Source organism: Cygnus atratus, chromosome 3 (assembly GCF_013377495.2).
Source record: "Cygnus atratus isolate AKBS03 ecotype Queensland, Australia chromosome 3, CAtr_DNAZoo_HiC_assembly, whole genome shotgun sequence".
NCBI lineage: Eukaryota > Metazoa > Chordata > Aves > Anseriformes > Anatidae > Cygnus > Cygnus atratus.
Window position 1 is genome coordinate 48,165,771 of NC_066364.1, and position 26,533 is coordinate 48,192,303.

General features: G+C 45.2%; 1 protein-coding gene across 1 annotated transcript; it reads right to left on the reverse strand.

The window, feature by feature from the left end:
- Positions 1-15,626: 15,626 nt before the first annotated feature.
- OSTM1 (osteoclastogenesis associated transmembrane protein 1) lies at positions 15,627-25,274 on the reverse strand. Its single transcript, XM_035564851.2, has 6 exons — positions 24,847-25,274; positions 22,738-22,852; positions 21,100-21,197; positions 19,596-19,760; positions 18,672-18,837; positions 15,627-18,364 (listed from the first exon to the last, which is right to left on the reverse strand). The coding sequence occupies exons 1-6, from the start codon at positions 25,204-25,206 to the stop codon at positions 18,309-18,311; spliced, it is 960 nt and encodes a 319-aa protein (XP_035420744.1). The 5' UTR covers positions 25,207-25,274; the 3' UTR covers positions 15,627-18,308.
- Positions 25,275-26,533: the final 1,259 nt, after the last annotated feature.

Below are 26,533 nucleotides of genomic sequence, written 5' to 3' on the forward strand. Positions count from 1 at the left end.
GTAATTACAATTTGGCAGATATGCATATAGCTGTGGGAACTCGTATCCCAGATGTCATGACCTTCCTGAACTTCTGTGTGGTGGTGAACTGCCTTCCTACAGCCGAGGGAATCCGGAGAGCAGGAGTTTCCAGAGGTAGGGAATGGCCGGCAGATGGCGATCAAACACAGCCGTGGGGCGCTCTCCAGCTCATGCCATTGCCAAACGCGTCCGATAAGACGGTGACCGATTTCAATTTGCCAGTTCAGCAAGTATATTGGTTTCCAACAAAATGCAATGTGACTTTATATAAGTCTACCGTATCTGGGTCATTAAACCAAGAAAGGAAGAATGCTATTAGTGTGTTCAGGTGGGAAGGAGAGAAGATAACAGATTTGCATGACATATTTAATTGAAATGGGCATTACTGAGAAAATAGCTCTTTGTAAGAGCTTCAAAAGCACCTGTAGCCGTGGAAAAGCTACAGGCATGAGCCAGGCAGCAGGATCTGCACTGTGCATGTGGCTGTGGCCCACCTCAGGCTACCCAGCTGTGTTCAGTGGCAGTGCAGGACCCCTGCTTCTTGTCTCGCAGCCTCCTCCGCTCTGCAGACCATGTCACACAGGAGCCTTTGTATTTGGCCCAGCTGTTTTAGAAATATTCTTCCTGTGTGCATGTTTCATGACACAAGGTGGTCAATTCAATTAGTTCCAGTCAGCAAAGGTTGTATGTGACCAGCCTGGACACCTGTGAAACGAAAACGATCTCAAGAAGACAAACACACTACAGGAGGGAAGGTGCCTCCAGCTAAATGTACTAGGATGGGTGGACACCTGCCTTCACTGCCCTGCAAACACCATTGCTTATCTGGCTAGCATTTTTTATTGCTGCTATTTTACTTGTTTCTGGCAGAGAAGCCAGATTCAAATAAATGGCCCCGTGATCCACCCTGGGACTGGAGTGGACCTGTCACCTTAGGATTTATATGTTGTTTTCAATGGCAACAAATACAATGGCTGCCCAGGGCCATCGAGGAGTTCACTGTGTAACGCATCTAACACGACCATATGAGGAAGAAAAGTACCATGTTTTAACCTCTTCTTGGGGCTCCCACAAGTGTGTGACTCCCTCTGGTTGGGATTATCACATTCTTGTGCCCCCGAAACCTGATTTGTTTCCAAAGAGAGATGCGAAAGGCCATGTAACACCTTCTCCTTGGCACGCTTCCCAACATTTTGGAGTGATTTCCACAAAAGCTTCCATAGATCCGCTCCTGACTAGGTGCAAGGATTTGGCCAGGCTGACAGCAAGGGGATGGTGGAGGCAGTGGAGAAGCACTGGAGGAGAGTGATGGCAGAAGATCTGTAGGACAGAGAAGTGGAGCTTTCATGGGCAGTGCGCTGGATACTGCAGAACTTCTCTCAGTGGTTCACGTCTGTCTGTAGTTCACATCTGTAGTTAAAGATGGTAGGAAATCAGGGGTATTTCCTACTTAGAGATGACAAATTCAGGACAGAAGTTACTAGGGCAAGTTGCTGGGAACTTATATCTCAGTTTTATAGGGATTAATGTCAGGGGGAAAAGGAAAACAAACAAACAAACAAACAAACCAAACGACAGCAACAAACAGAAAAAACACACACAATGTTCCTGAACAAGGCATGGTGCCCAGAGTGGGAAAATAAGAGCTCATGCACCTCATAAGCTCCTCTGTAATATTTGGGCTGTGATTCCCTGGAGTCTTACCCTCAGATGAAAATCTGAGGATGGAACAAGTTATATCAGGAATCAGTTTGGTTGGCATTTGGGCCTACTTTTTTATTTTTTGTTGGGTGCTGGGGATAATTCTGGGAATGGGAACACTGAACAGTGCATTAGGGGTAGGGGGTTTCCACAGACCTAGGTCCAAAATGCAGGTTCTCCAAGGGAGCTCTCTCTCCAGTCTTTCTAGGCCCTCGGTGAAGACAAACTCTGTCTGTTTCTCTTCCTCTGTTTCTATTCTCCCTATCTCTCTCATTTCTTATCTTTTTCTCATCTTTCTCTCATCTTTCTCTCTTCCTCTCTTGCTTTTTCTTCCTCTCTTTTTCTTCTTCCTCTCTCCCCTCTCTGCTTTTCCTTACCTTTCACCAGCCTCACAAAGGGAGCATGCCTGCAGGTTCAGCCCTTGCGGAGCTGCAGACTTTGCTGCAGGGTTGCAAAGACATCAGGACATTGTGCTCATATCAGGAATACTAACGATAAAAGCTGGTGTGCTGCTGCTGCCTCTCTGGAAATTAGAAAGCACTGTGGCTAAATCCAGCAACTGGGACTGAGGGGTATTATGACGATAGGCACAACAAAGATGCAGTAAGTGGATTATCTGAAAAGCACCCCTTTTTTTTCACTGAGTTTCCCTTTTGTTTGTTTGTTTAAATTAACTATTTTATGCCGTGATATTAATCATAGCCTAAAAACAGTGCAGTGGCACTGCCTTTAGAAATGGGAAATGATTTATAAATTGACCTTGCCGCCTGACATTCGTTCTTCAAACAACATGTGTTTTGATGGTTGACCTTGTAAACTGGGGAAGACAGAAGTAAGTCACAAAGATCCTGTGGGTTAAACTATTTTCCAAGCTGATTATAAAGCTTAGAGCTCAAAAGGTCTTTGCACAGAAACTCACAAAATACCTTTTCTTTTTAAAGGGTTATCATCACCTAATTCATTTTACCTCTGGTTTCGCATTAGAGGTATTGTTTACTCCTCTGCTGCTCAGAAAATGCTCAGCAAGTGTGATATTATAGCCCACCCCACAAGCCTGGCCCAAGTTACAGAGGCTTAGCACAGCATAACTCTACAGTATGTTCGCCGTGCCTGTTTTTCATTAACGAATGTTGTCTGAATGTTTAAGAAGAGCTTTCCCTGACATTTTGTTTATTTCTCAATAATCTCAATCATGCTGCCAGTGATCAGGCAAAGCTCCCACTGACACTCTTGTCTGATAGACACCAATGCAAGATTTGCCTCGAAAATAGCTGTAGAACCATGCATGTAAATGTTACGCATCAGGACTTGTGCTGGCTTCCAGAAAGCTTTTGTCAGCTTTCATTAACAATTTATAATTAACTACAGTTCTCTGCTTCACTTTGTCCTCTGCTTATTTTTAAGGGGGCAAGAGCTCCTGAGTTTTGATTAAAGTGTCAGAAGGCAAAGGGTAAAAAATGTTTTTCATGAGGATTAAAATACAGTTAATATCTATCAAAGAGAAGCTAGTACCCACTGGCTGAACTGAACCGCATCTCACATTTGTGTCCGAAGTGAATGGCTGTTTGTATACACAGTTGGCAGAGAAAGTGGAGATAGAGGAGGCACAGGGAAGGGCAACTGGAAGGATCGAGGGAACCGTCTTGTGGTCACAGCACAAGGAGCGACTCGGCAGGTGGGGACTCTGCAGAGGGGATGGTGGGAAGGGGCATGTTTGAGGTCTACAAAGCTTTGAAGAATACAGATAAGAAGCGCTGCTGCACACAAATATTGCAACATTAGCATGGGAGAAAAGACCTCCAAGATGATCTGGTCCAACCATCCCCCTACCACCAATGTCACCCACTAAACCATGTCCCTAAGCACCAGGTCCAACCTTTCCTTGAACACCCCCAGGGACGGTGACTCCACCACCTCCCTGGGCAGCCCATCCCAATGCCTGACTGCTCTTCCTGAGAATAAATGTCTCCTAATTTCCAACCTAAACCTTCCCTGGCACAACTTGAGGCCACTCCCTCTAGTCCTATCACTGGTTACCTGTGAGAAGAGGCCATTTACAACAGACCAAAGCCAGTACTTCTGCGTCCATCAGGCAGTGAACTCCTACAGCTGGCAGCTACAGGAGGCTGGCGGAGCTGCATCGTGCCAGCTGGTTCATAGAGGGATGAGATGGACGACAGGTCCATGGATGGGTGCTACAAGGACTAGGCCAGGATATACCCCTGAACATTCCTAGTACAGCAGAACTATATGCAGCAAAGAAAGGGGTCAATGGACCATCAAAGGTGACTAGGCTCACATTTGTCCTAAATAGCATCTCCTGTTGCCACTGTCCAGTGAAAGGAGCATCACCTGTCCTTATATTCATGCGCACACACTGATATCTGTGTAGAGAGGTTTCTTTGCTTCAAAAACTGCCTTTTTTTTCATGAGCAGCCTTCCTATCTGCAGTATGATCAACAGTCTCTTGAGGACCTGTTGACTTCTCTGCTTCTGCATTGTAAATGTCCAGCCCAAATTCAAGTTCCTCAGCCCTGATGATTTTAACTTGGTCCAAACCATCCCATCCCAGATCATTCCTGAAAGCTGGGACAGATCATGAAAAACCAGAACATCAGCAACTTGTATCTTCCCACCTGCCTGAGCTGTGCACCCAGGGCACCAGGAGCAAGATGGTCCTCGGTGCCAGGTGGCAATCTTCTGCTGAGTGAGCTGAAACAATGGCTGGGGAGATTTGGGTGCAGAAGGAAGAGTAAAATCAACGGGATTTAGCCTGACCTAGTGAGGGCAGGGACACACATGCACATCTTTGCCATGGAAAAGGTTAGGCCAGCACTCCACAAAATGTTGATTAGCAAGGCATTATCCTGCCTAGCGATCGCACCAACCAGCTCAGCAAATACCCAGTAGCTTCAGCCCAGCTAGACACAAAACTCCCAGCTGCAATGGGAATGCTGCAGCCAGACAAGTGGCAGCTCGGGGCAGGGAGTTGAAAACATTTTCCCCTTGTTTTCTGCCAAGGTATATGAAATAAAGACCTGTGAAAACATCATTGTGTGTTTTCATACTGTATTCTCCATCTTCCACCTCCGACACTGAGTGATAATGATCTATAAGCCAAACGCAGAGGCTGTGCAAGCCTAACGAAGGGAATAATGTAATCCTGCAGAGCCCCTATTATTATTCCTCACCAAAACACCGTGCTTTGCGACATAAATCTGTGACCAAAACCTTTTCAAGCATGGGCTACCGTAGAGGGTTGTTATTTAGATGAAGTGAGGACGGAAGATTGATTTGTACAACGTCTTCATACTGTGATGACATTGATTCCATTATCAGTATTTATTCCCTAAGCTTCTCCATACACAAGTCACTCACCTCTTTAACCCACCATCGCAAATGGACGGGCTCTGCTCGGTGCAACATCCGCAGCTGCACTCGGGGTCCCCCTTCTCCCCGACATACGCCCCCCGCCCCGTGCTGCTCTCAGCATCCCACAGTATGCTTTCAGACGCGCGACGCTCTGCATTTTCTTCCAGTGAGATCACTTTCTGAATTAGGAAGGGAGAAAGGAAATGCACCAACATATGCTTTGCGCGCTCCCGAGACCTACTTAAAATTGATTGAGCGGATTTTTAAAGAACAATGCGAGGACCTTTAGCGCTCTTCTCCGGTCCTGTCAAAGCACTAAGGGAGACGGCCACTAGGCTGAGCCTGCATGATGATGTATCGATTTTTTTTTTTTTGCAGCTGAGCACCCAACATTTCCGAACACCGAGGTTTATAATGCAAATGCTACAGCCTCTCGCTGCAGCAACTTAGAAGAGCAATGCTATGATTTTAATAAAGCTGTCAGATTAAGTGACTGCATGGTTACACCGTGATATTAATACACGTTCTTAACTGTCAATTAGTTAACTGGCTAATAAAAAGAGCCTAGCTTATAGGATTTTGCTAATGAATATAATGCTTTGTTTCTGGGCAAAACATATGCTTTGGATATATAATTAGAAAAAGCCCCCCCCTTCCTCCCCCATCGAGAGAGCATGTGCAGCTGAATAAAGGAGCTCATTATACCTGCGAGGGGTCAAAGTCTGTGGATCTGTAGCTTATGGTATTATGACAGATTACAAAATCACTCTATTATGTTAGTCAATCTGTTTCCAAGCACAAACTAGCAGGGAGCAGGGCACTAGAAACTCCCAAGCACGGCGCCCGGTGGCTTTTCCCGGAGGTCTTATGATAGGTCAGCTGCTGGTGGCATCACCTCTGACAGCTCACATGTCAGACTTTTGCTGTATGACTTCTGTCTTTGTTATTGCAGAGCCTCTTCACCGACAATCAATCCCTGCTTCAGGTTGCAAAGAGCTCCCAGTAAGAGCTGAAACAAATTTGAAATCCATGGGTAGCCATCGCTTGTGCTAATGAAAGAAAAAAGCAGAGCACTTATGCTCCATCTGACCTCCCTCAGGCTCTCTCTATAATAAAAAAGAAAAAAAAAAAGTTTTTAAGTAGAGAGGAGAGCAGCTAAGCAGCAACAGCTGGGAGGGAAAGCGTCGGGTTCAGCATCAGTGCATTTGTTGGTTTGAAAAGAAAAAAACGTAATTTATATGCAGGATAAGGGGATTTCAGACATGATAAAGATCCTAAGAAATATTTGACTTTCTTAATCTTCCAGGAAAATTATTCTGCCGGAATGTCTTATTCCGTCAGTTCAGCATAAAACTCCTTGGTACCAAGGGGAAAGAAAATCCTCTTGCATTGGAGGAACAGAGGGCTCGCCAGCACCATAGCCACATCGACTGCTGCCAGGCTGCAATTTTATGAGACCCCACCGAGGAGGGATGCTTCCACCACTGTCATGGACTTGCGTGAAACGTAGGCAGAAGCAGCTGCAGACAAGACACGAGGAGAAGTTTCTCCCACCCTGCAGACTCCAGGAGCTGTGCTGGCTGTCCTGCTGTGGGCACGCAGCTGTGGGGAGCTGGACCGCTGCTGGGACACCTGCTCTGAGCAACCCACAAACCGCTTCCAGCTCCCATTTCGGCAGGGATTTCCTCAGCTTCACAGCTCTCTGGCGGTTCCCAGCTGGGGAACCATCAGTACCCCTCCTAGCAAGCTGGAAAACCTCTGAAGTAAAGGACAGGGCGAACAAACAGAGTAAGATACCTCCTCTTTTCTCTTCAGACCATCGGCGCAGCTCAGGAGGGTGAGGAATTTCTGCGATCAGGTTTTGCTGCTATCAAAATGAGAACTAAAGGGAACTTCTCCTTTGCAGGGGAGCAACCTCAGCTGGCACTAAGCAGGAAGTCAACACCGAAGTATTCAGAGCAAAGCCAGGCTTTGAATAAAATAATGCTTTTAATCCTATTCCTATTAATCATCTCAAAGATAATCTGTCAGTCCCTCTTGGGGATAATATCTATTTTACTTCAGGAGCTAGCTTTTCCTCTCAGATACATTCACAGGCTTGCAAACCCGTTTGTCCCACTTCTTTGCAGGCTGATCAGCATTACTGCTCATACAAGCACCTTGTTAATCCCCGGAGGCTGGGTCCAAACATGGGGAAAGTCACTTCATATCCCTCGAGATCAGCAGAGTGACATTGGCTTACACTGGGCAACAACCTGGCCCATACACTCGGGTGTATTTGGCTAGAAGCCTGGGAGTTCGTGACTTTTATATGTTTCAACAAAAGGCATTGAAAAGAGCTTTTGATATGGTTATTTGGTCAAAGAGATCAAACGCTTCCCCTTTGCATTAATCCTTTTCATGTTTTCAGTATGTAAACTAAATTTAAACCAAACCTCATCCTGCAGGTGTTCGGGCACGTGATCTGAGAAATATCTATTTGGGGCAACTGCAGAAGAGAAATGGCAAAGGTTTACGAAATCACGACGGGGGTGGATCACAGGAACCGATAATTGTTATTTACGGTGCGCGAGGCAGCGCAGGGTGGAGGCAGGCTGCTGGAGCAGCGCTGGCCCAGCGCGGCAGCTCCTATGGGCTGGATTCAGGGCTGCCCTCCTGTACTCCTCACGCCATAGCTGGTTCATTTATCCACCGCTCAGTTCATTGTTTTCTGACCTCCATGGGCCTTCTGTAAGGCTGCATGGTGCTTGTTTGCATGACCATGGCTATTGTACATGTGCTGGGCTTTACCACTGTTCTTGAAACTGCCCCCAAAATGAGATTTACTTCCAAGAAATAACAAAGCCCAGGCAGGCAGTCATACTTGCTCATCTTTCCTGGGTCTTGATTTCTCTTTAAATGACCTCTAAAATATTTTCCCATTAAAGCAAGGTCTATTTTTAAGCTACCGATGTCATTTAATTAGTCATTTCTCACGAGAGGCACATCTGACTGGAATTTATGCTCTTTTTATCTCCTTTTAGCAGTATATATATATTTTTTTTCCTACCAGTAAGATGGGATCTCTTAGTCTTACATCTAACAATCTCTAACATTTTTTTTCCTTTTCCCTTACCAACCCCCTCAGACCCTGAAAGTGAGTAAATTAGACAATCTGTGCAACCCACTTCATGAATTGTCTGACTCACAGTGCAGCAGCTAGGTAATGTGCTCTGAAATCAAGAAGATGCACTTAGCAGAAAAAGAAATACATATATATATTTATTTATAAATCTATTTTTTTTCCTGTCACTTATATACCTGTCCCTGTTATCTTACGCTTATTGTCCCCTTGGAATGAGTTTCTAGTGTGAATAAAAAAATGAGTTTCATAGCATCACGCCATCAACATAACATGCAGTTTAATTACTGCCCTGATCATGTAAAGGACAACACTGTTCCTGTACTCAGCATTCTCAGCTGAGTACAGAAAAAAAATAAAAAAAAATTAAAAAAAAGCAAATCTTGAATTGAAGCATTCATAAATATGAGTCATTTTAGAGACAAAAACACAGGTTTTCCCAGCTTTGATGTATTCTAGATGTTGTAGATGGTCCAGAGGAGTTAGCTCAAACAGTGAACATGTAGGTCCCAGCGTGCTAAAAGGGCAGGAATGAGCAGGGTTGGCAGCCTGCAAAGTTCAAGTGTTTGTCATGGTCAGTCACTGTGAACTTGGAGTTCCTGCTGGATGTGTGACTGGGAAGAGAATCTGTGTTCAGGTGGAAAGCTCTTTCTGAAGCATTTGGGTATTGGTGAGGGTTAAACAATTCTTCCTCGTACAAATCCACAATCTGCTCATGCTGCAAGATATCAAATGTTAAAATGATTATGCTGCAAGATTGTCTTTGCTCAGCATTTTGGGAGATAGTCTACATAAATCTGCTTTCACCTCCAACAGTCTCTTTTGCCCTTCAAGGCTACAGACTTCTCTTTGCTTTCAGCCCCCAGTGATTGCGAGTCTCTGCTCTCCCTCTCAGCTGGCTGAGCAACACTTCCTTGGGAAGGCTGCCATGGTCATTTCTGCATTATCACGAGAACCCAGCTCCCATCTGATGGCATCACAGGGAGCTGCACCCACCTGCCTGAATCAGGACAGCAAGTATTAAAGACAGAGTGGGAACCGTGGGGTGAAGAAACCATCCTGGGATGGCAAATGTTACTGCATCGTGGTGCAATGGTATGGAGCCAGAAGAAGCCGTGAAGATCATGGAGTTCAGAGCAGGGAGATATGCCACCAAGACCTGGGAGCACAGGAGAACACCTGAAAGGTGTTGCTGGAAGATTTTAAATCCAAGAGAAACGGTCAGAGGCACTGAAGCTAGTGTGGTTTACAGCACCAGCCAGGGATGTCCAGACGCTCACCCTTGCATTGACCCTAACAGCTTAAGGTTGAGTTGAGCGGTGGCTTTCAACCCCAGGGGCACCACACGTAACACTGAAGGGCCCTCTCATGGGTGACTGGGAAAAGCCAGTCCATATACCCTGTACAGCAGCCCTTGGATAAGAATGTTCAAAGCCCCACTAGAGAAAGAACAGGAAACTATCAATTGAGATAAGTTGAGAAATATGAACTAATGACCACTTGCATGCCAAACTTGACCAAGTGTTTTCAAAAATACCTAATATCTGAAAGAGGAGGAATATTTTCCAGCAATCACAGAGTCTCACAGGAGTCCAAGCCCTGCCTTTCAAGTGCCCTGGCTGTTGGGATGCTGCACAGTACTCTGAGTCAGTGGATTTTAGCACATTTTTAAAGGCTGGGTTTGAACTCCTAAGTCAGTAATGGGGAAAATGTTTAGCATTTTTCCCCTTGGAATTCCTACCTGTTCCCCCATGGTGCCACAGAGGTGGGGACAGCTATCCCAGGGAGAGATGCTTTAAAGTTGCAAGTGTAAAACCAGGCAGCTTGAGATGAGAGCAAGCTAAAACCAGGAAGCTCAAAGGTGAGACAAAAAACACCCTGTGCCAGCCAACGTCCAGGTAGCGGTGTAGGCCCACATTGCATCCATGACCTGTGTCCTAGCTAGGGAAAAAGCTCATCCCCACTCTAAAGACACAGAGAGGACCACACAGACCTGGAAGGAAGGGAGATCTTGAAGGTCTTTTCCAACCTTAATGATTCTGTGATTCTAAGATGGTCCCCAGAAGGCCAGGGGAGCAGGAGATGAGGCAGTCAGCAGGAGCTCCTCACCATGACACAGGGCTGCATGTGCCCAGTGCAGTCTGCACCCCCCAGAGGTTTGGAAATGGGGGACACCAAGGGCAGCCTGAGCTAGGACTGTCTTTAGGCAAGATGATTTGTTTGTGTGAAAATGGGGCACAAGTTTGCAGCCATCCCACATGCTTCTGGCAAGCAGGCCTAGGGGGCTGTGTGGTGGCCCCGTGCTGCGTGGGATGGCCAAGGGAGCCTCCAGGGCTGGGTCTTCCCCTGGCCTTTCTCATGGCATGGGGATCTCAGCGTTTTCCAGGGGTGAGGCCAGCAGGCAGGACAGCAAGGTGGCATGACACCAGTCCCTCACGTTACCATGAAGAGAAAGGTAAAAAACACCGGGCCTCCTAGAGGATCCAAGCTCTGCCACTTCCCATGCAGTGTGACATTTTATTTGGGAAGCTCACAGCTGCTTTGCTAAACTGAAAGGTGCGGTTACATTTACCGTGTTTGTCTCTCCTTCCCCGCCAGTGCTGCTGCCAGCAGAGAACAGACACCAGGCCGTCCCTGGTGAGCACTGCTGTGGGGCACCGCAGGGTGGCTGGGCACACGCAGGGCCGCCCTTCGCAAAGGGCAGCTGGCCAAGTGTCATAGGAACAAACAGGTAAGGTAGCCTCAGCCATGCCAGACAGACAGCCAACAGGCAAGCTGAAAGCCAAGGAAACTGTACCGGGAAAAAGAAAGAAAATAAAAGCTTAATCTCAGTAAAAATATAGTCTCTGAACACTGGCAGGGTCAGGGTCAGATTGGGTTACGTGTTGTGTAAGTCCCCGTTATACAAGCTAAGGCAGGGCAGAGGCTTTCCCAGGACTATTCGATCCTGCTTTCTCTTGAGCAGTCTTGCTGTTTCTGCCTCATTCCTTCTTTCTCACTGTCCCTTCTCCTGATGTTTGCTTGGACACCAAACAGGTCAGTCCAAGTGCTTCCGTTGCCATGATTTAGGAGATCACACAGATCACTTGGTCTTTAAATAAAACGCATCTGGGGGCTCATGAGCAGACCTAAAGTAACTCACACAAGTGGCTACAGTAAAGCATACATATTCTTTTATATATAAATACACACTCATGTATGTACATACACCTTTTATACTGCTTATCTGTGTAACAGACAACAAAGCATAGTCTGCACTAGTGAAACAGTCTGCTGTAATGCAAAGCAGGTAAACTGTGGGGGTGCATTGATAAATGCAATCATGGCAAATACCTGTGCAGCCTGGACAAAAGAGTAAATGGTGCTGTGGTGTCTTCTGATAACTGAGAAAAAAAAAAAAAAAGGCACTGCCATATCTCATATAAATGACTGTTATTACTCATCCCACGACCAGCTTTACACCAGTTGTTCTGGAGGAAATTCTCCCTTCCAAGCACACATGCTCCCCTCCGAGTGCTCCATCCCATTCAGTCTGAGATACTGTTTTTCCAGGAAAACCTGCCATATTAATGGCAAGCTAGCATCTTTGCTAATACTTGCTAGCCCTCTCTTTGCACCCCAGCACTCACCTTCCAGGCAGACATTCTGAAAGCATCTTCAGATTATTTTTTCAATGGAGACATGTAAAGTAAGGCTGCAGACTTTCAGAGTCCATTTCCTCCTCCAGAAACAGCTGCCTTGAATCTCTTGACTCTCCCTTTGCCAGATCACTTTCAATTCTCTGTTCTGATCAACAGGAAAAAAAAGCAGCATTCGCCAAAAGAAACATGCACATTCCAGCATCAGAAACACAACCCACATTTGAAAACCTCTTCCAGCACAGTGCAAACACTCTTTGACCTTTTTCTCATTTCTCTGTTTGACTAATTGCTCCCAGTTCAGCACACTTTTGCAATACTTAACTCCAAGTCTCGACTCCAAGACACAAAAAGCTGCTGAAGTACACACATGCAACTTATCATAGTCTTCCAAAGAAAATGAAAAATAACATCGTACTGCAAGCAGCATCCCTGGAAAATTCATTGTCTGGTTTTTTTTTTATTTTTTAGAACTATGGAGATTATATGGATGTCCTAACAAATACAACTTGCTCTTAATCATCAAGAAGGGAATGTTACTGTCTAAAGCATTCTTTCCATGACAGAGGGAAAATAAAAATACAACAAAGTAATTTAAACCCACTGCCTTTAGAGATTCCCAGTTGAGGATTACCCCTGTAATAGGAAGACAGGCACACACAGTTTTACCTGGAAGCTGGAGAGCTTACAGTCTTCAGACTTTGCATTATACCTAGCCAGGTGTTGTTTTTACAGCTTGGCCAGGTATAAGATACTTCTGTCATTCATATTTTCCCGATTCTTTCTACAGACTGCTTTGAAAGTCATCTGTCTTTACCACATCTATCCCAGGACTCCTCTGTAAAAAAAACAAGGTACCTGCTCACTGCAGTGTGCATTTCCAGCAGCACAGAAGACTGCTACTGTTCCAAATGCTACTAAAAAAAAATTTTTTTTTGAATGAAGTCCAAAGGAATATTCTGATTGCCAGTGGCTGTACTCTCTGTCTTAACCTTGATCAGTTTGACATAAGCCATTTATTTCATGGTTAACCCCGGAAAAATCCTGCAGGGAATAGAAATTCATGCATTAATCCTGCTCACCAGTTTGGTTCCACTTACGGTTGGATGAAGGAGCTGCTACGTTGCAACTCAGACTCAAATCTATTGCTTCAAATGCTTTAACAAAACAACACTCCAGAGCCCTTCGTGATCCTCACACAAACTCTTTATTACAGAGGAAAGAAAGAGACAACACTGTAAGTGCTGAGCATTACAATGAAATGTAAAGCAGCACTAAAGTTTCTCTGTGCTTAATGCTGTGGTGTTCTCAGCTAATCTTGTTTTGGTTGAATGGCATGTTCATTACAGCAAATAAATCAGTAATGTGTAGGATTATTAAAGAGGAAAGACATATTAAACCAGTTTAGGGCATCATATTGATTGATTTTTCTTTTATTATTTTTTTTAGTGTCTGATTTAGCTTGGTGTTTTCAACAGTCAGTTCTAATAAACGCTTGTAGAGCAGAGATTAAGCAGGTGGGAATGTTGCCCAGAAAGAGTATTATGAATAACTTAAGGCACTGGCTTAATTGCAGCAATCCATGATACTTACTGTGCTGGCACTAGAGTGGAATTTTCAGCATTAAAAGTTAAAACTTCAACCGAGCTACTAGCAAGTGTCTCTGTTATTAAATATTTGAAATAGCTTTCCAACATTTTCACCTTAGATGGGAGTAGGTGAAGATTTCAGGGTTCATTTAACTATTTAACTTATTTCCAGCAAAAATCATTAAGTAATTTAAAAAAAAAATTAGCAGTTAACTCTGCAACTTTGCATTTGATTGCAAAGCATTGCAACAGCATCCCTGCCCTCCTGCCACCTGGTCAGTCTTACTTCTATTTGTGAGATGCACAGAAATAAATAAAAAACCAAACACAGCTCACACTTCAAACCGCAGACTCCTTTCGAAGCTACACCGTAGCATAAACTATCCCTGTATTCTTTATCCACAGCGGGCTGGCAGCAGGGGACATCAGTTTTTCATACTTGTTTCTTCAAGCTGTGGCAGCCACCCTGCACCCCTGCATGTTGGGGAGCTGAAAGCACAGCCTGCTTGGAGCAGAACCCAACAGTGCCCAAAAGTGGGGAACCAAACACGTCTGTGAGCCCTGAGCAACTTGATCCAGCTTTAGAGATGGTCCTGCTTGAGCAGGGAGTTGGACTTGGTGACCTCCAGTGATCTCAAAGTAGAGCTGCCCAGAGAAAAAGAAACACAGTTAAGGCTTAAATAGAAGAGCAAAATGCTCCCTGACAGCAGACAGCCTCACCGCAGCATAAGCAATCTGGCAATATCTATATAGAGTGGAGATCCCATATAAAATACTGATGACAGTGAAAGTCAGTGTCACCGTATACAAATATTTCAAAGTCAGGATTCAACAGGAAAGGTGGGCAAGGAGGCTGTTTTGTCTAGGGGTAAAGAGACAACCATTTCTTCTCTGTCTAGGGCTGAAAGTTACAAAAACCCCACAGGACAAAAATGTTCCTCTTTCCCTATCTCTAATCTGTGCAAGGAACGAAGGTCCATCCTAGTCCCCTGCAGCCCCAGAGAAGCAGATGTGCTTGTGGCTGCTCCCACGTTTATGTTTGCCAACACAAATCAGAAACACCCCAGGCAGCTCCTTGGACCTCAGAGCAGATGCTGGGGGAAAACAGCTTGGACCAGCACCATCTTTCCAGCAGACAACAACTTCACTTCAACCCTTGGCACAACACGAGGTTACTAGTTGCACACAGGTCATCCTGGCTGACTCTAGCAAGTAGGAACAGATACTATTTGTAATGCTGGGAGACGTAATGCTTCAGGAAAGTCATAGAATTTATTGACTCCACTGTTTCAAAGGGTACCTTTAAACACTGCAAAAACAGAGAAGTGTTGGTCAAACATAATAAAGACCATCTTCATTTTATATTGAGTTTCTCTGGAACGATAAGCCATGTGATCAGTAAAATCACTGCTCTCCTAAGTCAAACTTAATGAAGATCAGGCTAAAAAGCGTGCAACTGAGTGTGCTTCCAGATACCCATTTCCGCCCTCAATTACTCCCTGCACCTCTGTTCCACTCACTGGCTTAATCCCCCACTCCTCCTGCTGTCCTTCTCTTATACTTATTCCCTTTCAAATCCCAAGAACACATGCAGGCAGAACTGTACCTAGTTTTCCAGCTGAAGCTGCACCTCAGATACTGGCATAATACTTTCCCAGCTTTTCTGGAAGTCCCTTTGTGACAAACTGAGATTAAATTTGCCTTTGAGACATTCACATCTACCATATATGCATTATGCTATCGTCAACTGAGACCCACGTCTCTGCACCATGATTCACTGCACTGTCATTTTAAGAAAATCTTCCAGTCCAAAAGAAATTCAACAGGGCAACTGCTGGAGCTGAAAGAGGGGCCAGTGCAGGTAACTAAAAGCCACCCCAGAAGGACACCAAGTTATCCCAAGTACCCTTACCCCCAGACAACTAAGAAACTCCATTGCAACTGAGACTCTTTTTGTATACTTCTGCAGGATTTAACTGCACTCAAACTCCACCCTTTCTCAGCAGTTGCAATTCATTTCTTCTGTAATTCACTGCAGCGCTGCTTTGAAAATGTCCTTCTGATACTGTTTTCCTGCAAATGGCATAATGAGGAATAATAAGCAGGTGCCTCTAAACACAAACCCCGAACAGCAGGAATATAAAACTCCTATAAATGGAGCAATTAAGAAACCACACTGTTCACTGTTTATTGACAATCTTTATTAAAGCTGACTCTCAGCATTTAGAGGATTCCTAATAAGTATAAATACGAATCAAAGTGCCACCCCACAGTTAGAAATCTTTATTTGCACAAAAGGATACAAACAACCAGTATTTCCAAAGTTCACTGTTTTGTACATATAATACCAAAAAGGCAAAAAATAAACGAAGATGAAAGTTTAGCAGCAAAATGAGTTCTAGTTCTCCTTCAAACACACCATCTGTGTGCTTCCACATTACTCTTGGAAAGATTATAAAGAGAATTCAGTCAATTTATATGTGAAGCATCCTACCAAAAATATAACTGTGTAAAGCAAGTTAGCAGTACAAAGTTTGGAAAAAAAAGAAGGACAAATAGTGGATATAAGATTTAAAATCTCAAGTGTAAACATTACTGCTGCTTTAAAATAAAAAAAAAAAAGTCACATGAGTATTTCCGTTTGGCTTAGCAGCCAGGAAAATAAGAAAAGCTGATTTTTTTATTTTTTATTTTTTTTTGTAAAGTGCTTAACCACCATATCCAAAAGTAATGACTTTGAGACCTACTTAACACGAATGTGCTCAAAAAGCCACCGCTTACAGTATAAAAGCTGTCATTCTGAAGTGCTGCACATACAAACTGGCTTTATCTGCATGAATGAAAGATTGTTTTGAACAGCTCTCAATCATATGATGTCCCAAATCAATGTAATGCTATTAGAGCAGGCGGCTGAATAAGTCCCAGAAAGTTGAAGTTTAAGAATAACAGATATAAAAAATATTAAATGTCTTTTTTCCTACAGGCAACATGCCTCTCCCAGCCACAAGGAAGTAACTATAGAATAACCAGAAGAAAAACTTTTCTATTATTGTTACAAGCTACCTAGAACAAACTGACTGTTGACCTAGTAATTCATGTTTAACAGAGGGAGATAAATACTTCTCAGTCATAGAATGCAAAAAAAAAAAAAAAAAGCAGTCATGTGGATGGAGCCAATCACTAACACAGTATTTTACTTGATAACAAACACACAGTGTCAACTTGACTTTAAAACTGACAGTATGTCATGGCTCAAAACCAAAAAAAACCACAATGACTAGGATGACTTTAGGACTGTTTTGTTAAACCATTATATATGTATTTGAGCCCTTGTGCAAAGAAATAATTAAACAAACTAGGCTCAAATGCAAGTCAAGTACGTAAGACTTTCATACAGTTGTTGACCACAGTCAGACACACAAATTTCAAGAGAAATTTGATTTTTAGATGATATGGCCATTTAGTTTTATCTCACGGTTATAAAAACAGTTATTTCCAAACGGGAGCAAAGCCATTCATTAACATCAAGTACAGCTATAAGTTGTTTCAACCCCATCACTCTCCCAAATTAGCACCATCATCAGCCAAATCGAACCTCTGGTATCACTGCAGCTGCTGCTTGTTGAACCGTACCCACTGCCTGTCAGCAGCACTATCCATCCCTGCAGTTACTGTACAGCTTTTTCCATCTGCTTTGGAATTCCACATGCTTGTATTTATTATTCATCTGTTTCACAGGGCTAATTTTTAAGACTATTTCTTGAAAGTCATCAAATTCCAAGCACAGCATCTTCATTGTCCTTCAAGACAGTTTTCACGTTGCATGAACCCCCTGGTTCATTTACCTGTACAATACATGTTATGCATGAAAGGGCCATTTTTTCCCTACCACACTCCTGTAAATACCTCTGTATTAAGCCACAGCAAGCTCTAGACTAGGAAATTCAGCATGTCCAGTGACTTGACTTTACCTCAATACTTCATAAAAGCAAAAAAAAAAAACACCACACTTTAAAGGCAAAGGAAACAACGCAATAAACAGACAGTGATGCATTCCCAATGACCTGGGCAGACACCTAGAATAAGCCTCTGAAAATATAACATTCGAAAAGCAAATATTTTAGTGGTTGAAGTGTGCAAATGACTAAATATGCCACTTATATCAGAGATAGCTGAAAACTGTAGTCATCAATGATTACTGTTCACGTCTAGCACTGGCAGTTCTGTTGCTTTTGTTGCTGGCTTTTAACATTATGTATTACCACTTCCTCTGCATATTTCATGCTTTTCACAGAGACCATTACAATCAACTGAGCAGCAGTATGACTTTAGAGAGAAGGATCAAAAAGATAGGAACTTTTTATTTTTTTTTTGAAGGTTTCCTGTCCATTCCAAGTCTGACAAGACAGAGTGTTACATGGAAATAATGTTTCACACAGGAACGTCAAATATTACTTCAAGTTTTTCCTGTCTACGAAAATCACCTCAAAAAGATCCAGAATCTCAGATAGGTTTCTGTGAATCAAATATGATAAATTAAAGAGGAAAAAAAAACATGCAAAGAAAGTATAGCTATTCTACTGGTGAGAAGTACAAAAGCTTAGAGAGAAAAACACCAGCTTCAGCCTGAGACTGAAAAATAAAACCACAGATTTTTCAAAACCAGAGTCCATACAGTGTCACACAGCCCTGCCTTGTCATGTTTGTTAATATCCTTGCTTAGAAGTCAGACAGCATTTTGTTTAACTTGTGTTGCTCTGTATCATTACACTAAACCATAATTAACTCCTCTTTTGTGCCGGCCTCATTCCAACACAATTGTACCCACTGTGTACCAGCAGCAGTTCTCAGGTTTTGTTTTGCAGCTCAGCTGTATTTTTCTTGGATGTTCACAAGACTGGCATTTGACTGGATACGCTTGGCTAGAAAGGGAAAAATTATATGAAAATTAAACACAAAGAATTCCACAAAACTCGTCTCTCCACTCCCTCTATTTATCCGCCACAGACTTGCAAACAGCTTTCTGTTCACGTCCAAAAACTTTAATGAAAAGATATGGCTGAAGCTCTTTCCCACCCTTCTTCAGGGGACAGCAGCAGACTAATAGTCACTATTAGCGCTGTCAGCACAGCTGCAGGCAGAGCCGGCTGGGCCCCTGCTCCCACGAGAGCCAAGAGAGTCCCTGGCACCACCCAACTCTAACAGCACAACGCCAGCAACATCACTTACGCAGAATGAGTATCCGTTTCTTCTGCTTTGAGTGAAGGAAGCTACTAAGATAAAAAACAACAGGTAGGAAGAGGATGAAGGATGAAACTGCAATCACCGGGACCGTATCACTGCAGGGAACGGAGCAGTTGAAAGTCCTGCTCCAAAGCTTCCGAGTGATGTTCATCTACACGGAAACATAAGAAAACGGTGAAGGACAACATGTGCATTTTCAGGATATTCAAGCACTCAAACATGACCTCAGAAAACAGCTTGAACAGATCTCCCCCCAAAAACAAGCAAATCCCTGGAAATGTAGAAACATGCAATTTACGTGGAGCCAAAATCTCACATCAAAGTTTCAACAAGCCTCAAAAAAAAAAAAAAAAGACTATACTCGTATATACTGTAGACAATACCACGTGCTCATTTCCCGCAGAACTCACTGACAGTTTGTGGGGACAGGGTTAATCTCACGCTTTCAGTAACACTCCTTTTACCCAACTGCTTGAAACCTCACAACGTAACAAAGCTCCTTCCAAACATAGGTGGCAAATACTGAGGACCCCTAGAAACAGCTGCTGTAATAGGGAATCAATTATCACACCGGCTAGAACAATAGCAGTAAAGCTTTGCATTAAAAGCCAGAAGATTAAGAGATTTTTTTTTAAATCCACCCCCTTCACTGTAACAAGAAATTAGAGTGCAGCTACTCAAACTGGAATGTGCTCAGGCAATCAGGAGCCTCAGTCACGCTCCCGCTGCTTGACTGAGGACAGGACCTAACAAGACAGCCTCTCTGGGCTCCCTCCCTTCCACTGGACATCAGCCTGCCAAAAGCCCTGCTGCTGGTCCCAAACTGAATGGGGAAAAAGCAATCCCTAGCAAGAAAAGCACGCATGACACAGATTAAGGTCTCCCTGTTGAGCATGAACAAGTACTTACTGCATCTTCCACATCGATACACAAGTGTGCGGAGTGTCCAGACTCACTGCCATGTCTGTTCAGCTTCTGCAAGTTGTTATAGAGGTCGTTCAACATCTTGTAGGTTCCGTTGCAGTTCTTACATACTTCGGTGTAGTTATTTGGTGACACATCGATGGCTTGTCCCTAGGGTTACAGAACAGCACTCATACAGAGTTTGAAGGAATTATAAAAACTACAGTCAAGCTTGAACCAAAATTCAGATTTATAACAACCCACATTGAGAAAAGGCCCAGACAGACAACTCACATGACAATGCAGGAGGAAAAGGGACCAAAACACTAATTCACTGGGCTGCTCTAGTGACAAGATCCCTTTTTTTTTTTTTTTTTTTTTTTTTTGCAGATTATGCATCTCTTGAATCAGCAAGTGTTATGTTTTTAAAAAAACATTTTTAAAAGTACCAGCTCCCAGAAGGAGAGACAGGAGAAAAATTGCAAGCAACTAACTGTTATTCTGGAGCCACAGATCAGGTTCCTTAACAGTGTTTTGTATTTTTTTTTTCATTTGACCAGGTTGATCATCTGGCCATAGGCAAGTAACTGTTGCTACTGCTGAGCAACTCTGACCACCACAGACTTTGCCATAATAAACAATCCTTTTGACTTATGGCCTTCGCCATCACCAAATGCAATAGAACATACTTGAAAACAAAACTAGTTTCTAAAGACATTCCAAACCCAGTAATTACTGTATCAGCTAACCACTGACCACTGGGTTAAGATCGAATTTGGATATTTGATTGACAGACCACTCCGTGTTGCGCCTGACCAAGGCCTATCCAGGCACATTTCCTAGATAGCATTAATAATAAAAAACACAGATTGTTACCTCAGAAATTGTACCATACCCATCATTTCCCATTTTTACTATTGAACGATGTCAGAACTTGGCTAGTTTCCAAATGAAATGGATTATGTGCCTTTTCTTAGGCGATTTATGGCATTTTCTTTAAGGAAAATTACCACATTTATTTCAAAAAGTGCATTATGTTGCCTTTCTGGTACGGACTACCAAAAAATTCACTAGTCAAGAGAATTGTAACAATCATATAAGGTAGCTGGTGTTTCTGAACTAGTCTATGTTATCAAAAGGTTATTTAAAGATTGAATTGCTAAGTCAGAAGACAACAGTTCCACGAAGAGGTAGAAAAAGTGACAGCAGTCAGACATTATCGTACTTACTATGTAATTATCAACTGTTGTGAATTCAGAAATTCTGATGTGAAGTAACATTGCAACTACATACAAAATGAAGTCAAGGTGAATATCAATTAGAATTAATTTTAGGCTCTCAGTCTGTAAATAACCACATTTTTGCAGATCACTGATCTATGTGCCTAAACTGCTGGCGAGCTTGAGAGTTTTATTTGCCTAATACGTATCCACAGTTTATTCAGCATAAACAAGATTTTTCTAGCAATTAGAGGATTTAGTGATTCTCTTAAATACAACAGCATAAATACCTGAAGGTTATGTTCAAAACATGTCAGAGACTTATTGAATAAATCCAGGAATTCTACAGTAGAATTTGATAATCCCTCACTGTTGTTCTTTAAACAATCTGTCAAAGAGAAAGAAAAACATCAGGATATTCTAACATTTCCATAGCTGACAAGCCCCAGGCACTCCACTCTTGCAAAGAGAGCTCTCGACTATAAAAGACTGGTCTAGTCAACACTGCATTTTCCTTATCTGCCTGCCATTGATGTCTTAGACCTGCTGACCTAACTCTTCATCGAGAACATTTTTCAGAATTAATTGGCCTTGATTAAGTGAAAGATGAAGACTATCATCAAGAGCTTTCTGAAGAGGAGGTCTGAATTATCTTTGGACTTTAAGATAAAACAAGACATTACTTTTATTTTCTACCCTGAAAATCTGGCTTTGCCCAGCAACAGTAACAGCCATTATATGGCAGCAGAAGCCTCAGAAGCAGAGATGAAAGGGGGGGCACCCAGGGAAAAGCTGGACCATGAACAGTGGTAGAAATCAGAGTGTAGGTTAATGCTATTTAATACAAGAGCTGACCATTTCACCAGCTTTCAGGGGAGCTTTGGGGCTTTCCTCCAGGTCACAGACCCCCTCAACCCCAGCCCGTTAACACTCCCAGGCAGCCAGCCACCCAATTTCAGGTGCTGTAACCAGACAAACCCTTGGAAGTGACAGGGGTTTGGGAATTTAGACATTCAGCAACAGTACTATGAGAGCAAGCAGACATCCTAGAAAATTCTCATGAAAGAAGGAAGCACCATCAGTGTTGAGTGGGCATTCACAAGGACACAGGGAAGGCAGCACACAGATCAAAATCTGAGCATGGCAGGACAGCACAGACCAAAGGGCTCCTTCCACACTGCCTTTCCAGCCATCATGAAGCCAGACTCGCAAATGGAAAAAAAAAAAAAAAAAACACTCTTCCAGGCTCTCAGAGGACTTTGTAGAAAGCCCCATTATCCGTAATGCTTAGCTTCACAGTGCTATTCCCTCCATTTTCTAGTGCACCTTTTGGCATAGCGTCCCACTTCCCACACCAGGGGAAGAGCCAAGAGCTGCAGTTTATCTGTAAGCATGGCACAGCACCATCAGCATGGGGATAGGGAGGCACAAGGATGGACTTGGACGCCCTCCACCCATGAAGTGAAATAACGGGCATGACTGTGGAGGCAGATACAAGTAAGCATTGCAGTTATTGACTTATTAACAAAAAAGTCAAAGTTCCTTACATAAATTAAAAAAAAAAAAAAAGGAAAGATGGGAAAAACAGAAGAAGCTACAGTGAAACTAAGGGAAGTCTCCAGCAGGGTTTGCAGATTGCACAAACACACACAACCCTAATGTAACCTCCTTTTGAAAGGCTTGCCTAGAACAAACACATATAACTTCTGATTTTTTATGCAGACGAACACCCTCAGATTTTTGGCAGTATCCCTTAACCAATAAAAACCTCCTGTAGGCCTCATTGGAGTTGCTCTAGTTTAGGATCTTTATGTTATATACTGTATGTATTTAAACAAATACATACAATTCTGATCTGTGCAAATCTTAGGGCCAAAGTTAAGCTAAGTCCTAACAGTGGCATGAAAGCTGTAGAACGAGTCACTTACTTGCACAGTTGGCTGTCTCCCAGGTTTCGTTAAAGAACTCTGAAAGGGTCACAACTATCTGCAGCCTGTCCGAGGTCAAGATGCTTTTGGCACAATTGTGGCTCTCAGAAGAATTCTAGAGCAAAAAGGGGAAAAAAAAAAAAGCCATCAGGTGTTAAAAATATGAAGGGAAAGTTTGAGAAGTATTTTTTGGTAAACACAGCTAAATGAACGCATCTCATCACATTGCCATTTCTAGAGCAGAATCAACTGAACGATAAACATCTTCTGATCCTCCAAATCATCCTACAAGCAACACAGCTTAGTGCACATGGTCTTTGAAGATCTACTAGGACTGCACGCTTGTTGGTCAAAAATACACAGACGCATGAAAGCACAGAGTCAGAGCCTCCTCTGCCAGCCAGCTTGTACTCATCCAGTTCTGGGCTGCTGCCCTAGGAGCCAGCTCAAGCCAGAGATGGGTAGGGTACCATTCTCATCAGACTGCAGACTTATTTGAAGGAGCTGAACCAACAGAACAGCCTCCAAGCAAACAAAACCCAAACACGAGAGAGCAAGGTCTGGCAGTGCTGTACCAACACGCTGTACCACGGCCACCCCCCCACATACAGGAACGCGGGTCCTCTGCACAGCGGTCACTCCCACAAGCCTGGTGTCTGGCCAGGCTCTCCTTCACCCAATACAGGTACCAGGCTGATCTCATCTCAGAGAGCCATCCAATGTACCCCATCCTCCAAGGGGAGGCGTGGCAGAACTCTTACAGCAAATTACTCCCTGGACCAAGCTAGTAAAAAATGCAGAATCACTCCAAAAGCAGTTACAGAATAAAGAGGAAACGAAGCATCCCTATCAGAACTTAGATTAACGTTTTTCTCCTCCAGAGCTTTCATTTCTTCCCCAAGTCACCGATAGAAAACCACGCTTTCCAGTCACTTGACTCCCATGCTCCAGTTCCTGGTTTCTAGCTGCTAAATTGCCTTAAGCACTCCCCAAAATTGCCAAAGCTGCCAAAAGTCTCTTTGATGAGCAACGTGGGACATGCAAGAAAAGAATCCCTTCAGCAAGAAGCATGTTGCTTACACAGCTTTATGAGAGACCCAGCACCTCCCTCTTTTAAAATGGGTTTACTTTTTAAATAGGTTTCCCCATGAGACTCAAAGGCAGAAGTCACTTCTGGTAACTCCCACGCTTCCATTCTGCTAAGTGACATGCAGACATGCAAGGCAGTTGTTTATGCAGGAAACTCGCTGGTTGCTTCAGGAAGCGAGTTAAAACTGTGAAACTTCCTCACCAGCTTTAATCCTGAGTAGGGAAAAAAAACATTTTAAATCCCAAACTGGATCTGGTAGAACTGTATCATTCCTTAAAGATGTTCGCCTAGCTTATTTATAAGCCTACTGAGGATTTTACTTTGCACAGCTGTCCAAAACTTAACTTGGCCGCTTCTTCCATGCTGCAGTGCAATTACTGCAGGATGGGAACATTAGGTTACATCAGGTATCTGGCCACTTTTATGATCACGGACCCAGGTCACAAGGGGTTGCCTCCTTTATTTCTTCGGTTAGGCAAACCACGCACAGAGCGAAAGGCAAACACAGACGTGCATTTCAGGCGAAATGCTGAACCTGCCCTCCCAGGCTGCCGGTACTCCAGAACAGAGGCCATAGCGAGTTCACACACATTATAAGCACCGGGATTTGTTTGGCAATGAAAACGTTGTGTTGAAAGTTCCCCAGCGATGGCCTCCACCCTGAAGTGCAGGGCATTTCGGCTGCGTTACAAACCCTTCAGGAGGCAAGGTGTCACACAGAAGCGAGAACTACGTGCTCCATCCCTCACCTCCACACGACCTGATCGGAGGCCTCACAGAACAGCTCCCCTGTGAGAACCAAACAGACGCGGCGCAGGTTTCCAGCTCAAATGACTGCTGGCTGGACGCTTGCCCTGGAGAGGACAAACCTCACCCAAACACCCCTCTGCACCGAGCCAACGCCCGGGGACGCGCCGGTACTCACAGACCACCTCCCGGAAGGGTGCAGGGCAGCTGCCCCCGATGCCCCCCGCTACCATTACCCCCACCCCATCCCCATCCCCTCCCCGAGGACGCACCCCGAGGGCGCGGGCGATGTCCCGGTAGCGGCCCAGCAGGCTGCGGTACTGCCCGCGGCACGCCTGGCACAGCCGCACGGGGCGGGCTCGGCGGGCCAGGCACCCCGACAGCGCCGCGCTGCCCTCCGCGAAGGCGGCCAGCAGCCGGCGGCACTCGGGCTCCAGCTCGGGCGGCTCCAGCTCGGGCAGCTCCAGCCCGGGCAGCACCAGCTCCAGCTCGGGCAGCCCGGCCCGCAGCCCGGCCGCCATCTCGGCCGCCTCGCCCAGCGCCTGCAGCCCCGCGGCGGGGCCGGGCGGCAGCAGCAGCACGGGGAGGAGGAGGAGGAGGAGGCGGAGATGGAAGCCGGGCAGCGGCGCCATGGCGGCCCCGCCGAGGAAGCGGAAGCGCCGCGCCGCTCACAGGGTGGGCGTGGGGTATTGGGGTGGGCGTGGGTTATTGGGGTGGGCGTGGGTTATCGGGGTGGGCGAGGCGTCGTGTTTGTGGGCGTGGCTTCGTGTTTATGGGCGTGGCTTTGTGGTTGTGGGCGTGGCTTGGGGGAAGTGTGAGGTATCTGTCGCATAGGAAGCGACCCACAAAGTGCTAAAAATGCAGTAATTACAGCAGTGATCCCCCCAGTCATAAAAAGCGCCGGTGAGGAACAGCCCACGCCCTCCTGCAGTGCACTCCCCGCCATGTAATCCCCAGCTGGGCACGCTGCTCGTGCCCGCCTGCCAGCTGTCCCTATATTTTCCCCCAGAAAATTGCAGCCCCTGAAGGAGGTCCCTGCCAGGGCACGCAGTGTGAGTTGTGGCACCACGCAGCCTCCTCGGCAGCAGACGCAGGGCCTCGCTTTATGCCAGCGGCTGTGGTGGTGGGACCCTGACCCCATGCCCATGCCGTGTCACCGGAGTCCTGGGAATTCAATGGGCCTTTCACCAGGGCTCAGGCTCTCTGCTCAGATACGCACCAAAGAGGCAGAACGGAGCCCTGTGGCTCCGTGTTCGGAGCTGACCCTGCCAAGATTTTGGCTGAGTCCAAGAGATACCCTCCTGCATAACACCCGGCATCGCGGGCTCAGCCCAAGCATGGCCAAGAGCACCACGTTTGGAAGACCAGGATCCCTTGATAGGATGGGCAAAGCCTGAGAGCCACAACGCGCTCTTCAGTTGAGCGTGGCCCACGCTCCCATGTGCAGCCCAAAGTCTGAGGAGCTTTGGCGACATCACCCTGGCTCCAGGTGCCCCTGCGGCACTCTCCCAGCCTGGGGATCGCTTTATTCTGGGGTGAGGACTGCCCTGCTCTCTCTTGCTCCCCAGCAGGGCGAAGGTGTCCCCTGGGCTCTCCGTCCCGGCCCGATGTGTCTTGTCTGGCTGCATCCACCCGGGAGAGGGCAGCAGCATTCGGGCGCATCGCGGCCGCGCTCGCCCCTTGCCCCGAGGCCAGCGTTTCCTGCAGAAAACTGGCATCCCGGGGGCCGACGGACGGACAAGCCTCTCGCATCCCCAGAGCAGCCTTCCTCGCCGGGGCTTTCCCTCCTGCAGACAGGCACGGTCACTGGGAAGGACCTGCTGGGGCTTTTGGTGGCCGCAGCTTCGTCTTCCCAGGTCAGGAGGGATGTGCTGTCCCACAGCATGTGGCAGCTAAATCCTGGCCTTCGAGGGAGTGTGTTTTCCTCCTCCTAAACGATGGAGAATGTATTCTTCCTAT

Excerpts from the sequence above, each read along its gene's own strand:
- OSTM1 (XM_035564851.2), bottom strand. The coding sequence starts at position 25,206 with ATGGCGCCGCTGCCCGGCTTCCATCTCCGCCTCCTCCTCCTCCTCCTC. Across the intron at positions 18,838-19,595 it reads GTATCGATGTGGAAGATGCA|ATGAACATCACTCGGAAGCT; the intron begins GTAAGTACTTGT and ends GTTTCCGTGTAG. Across the intron at positions 18,365-18,671 it reads GAAACGGATACTCATTCTGC|CCAAGCGTATCCAGTCAAAT; the intron begins GTAAGTGATGTT and ends TTCCCTTTCTAG.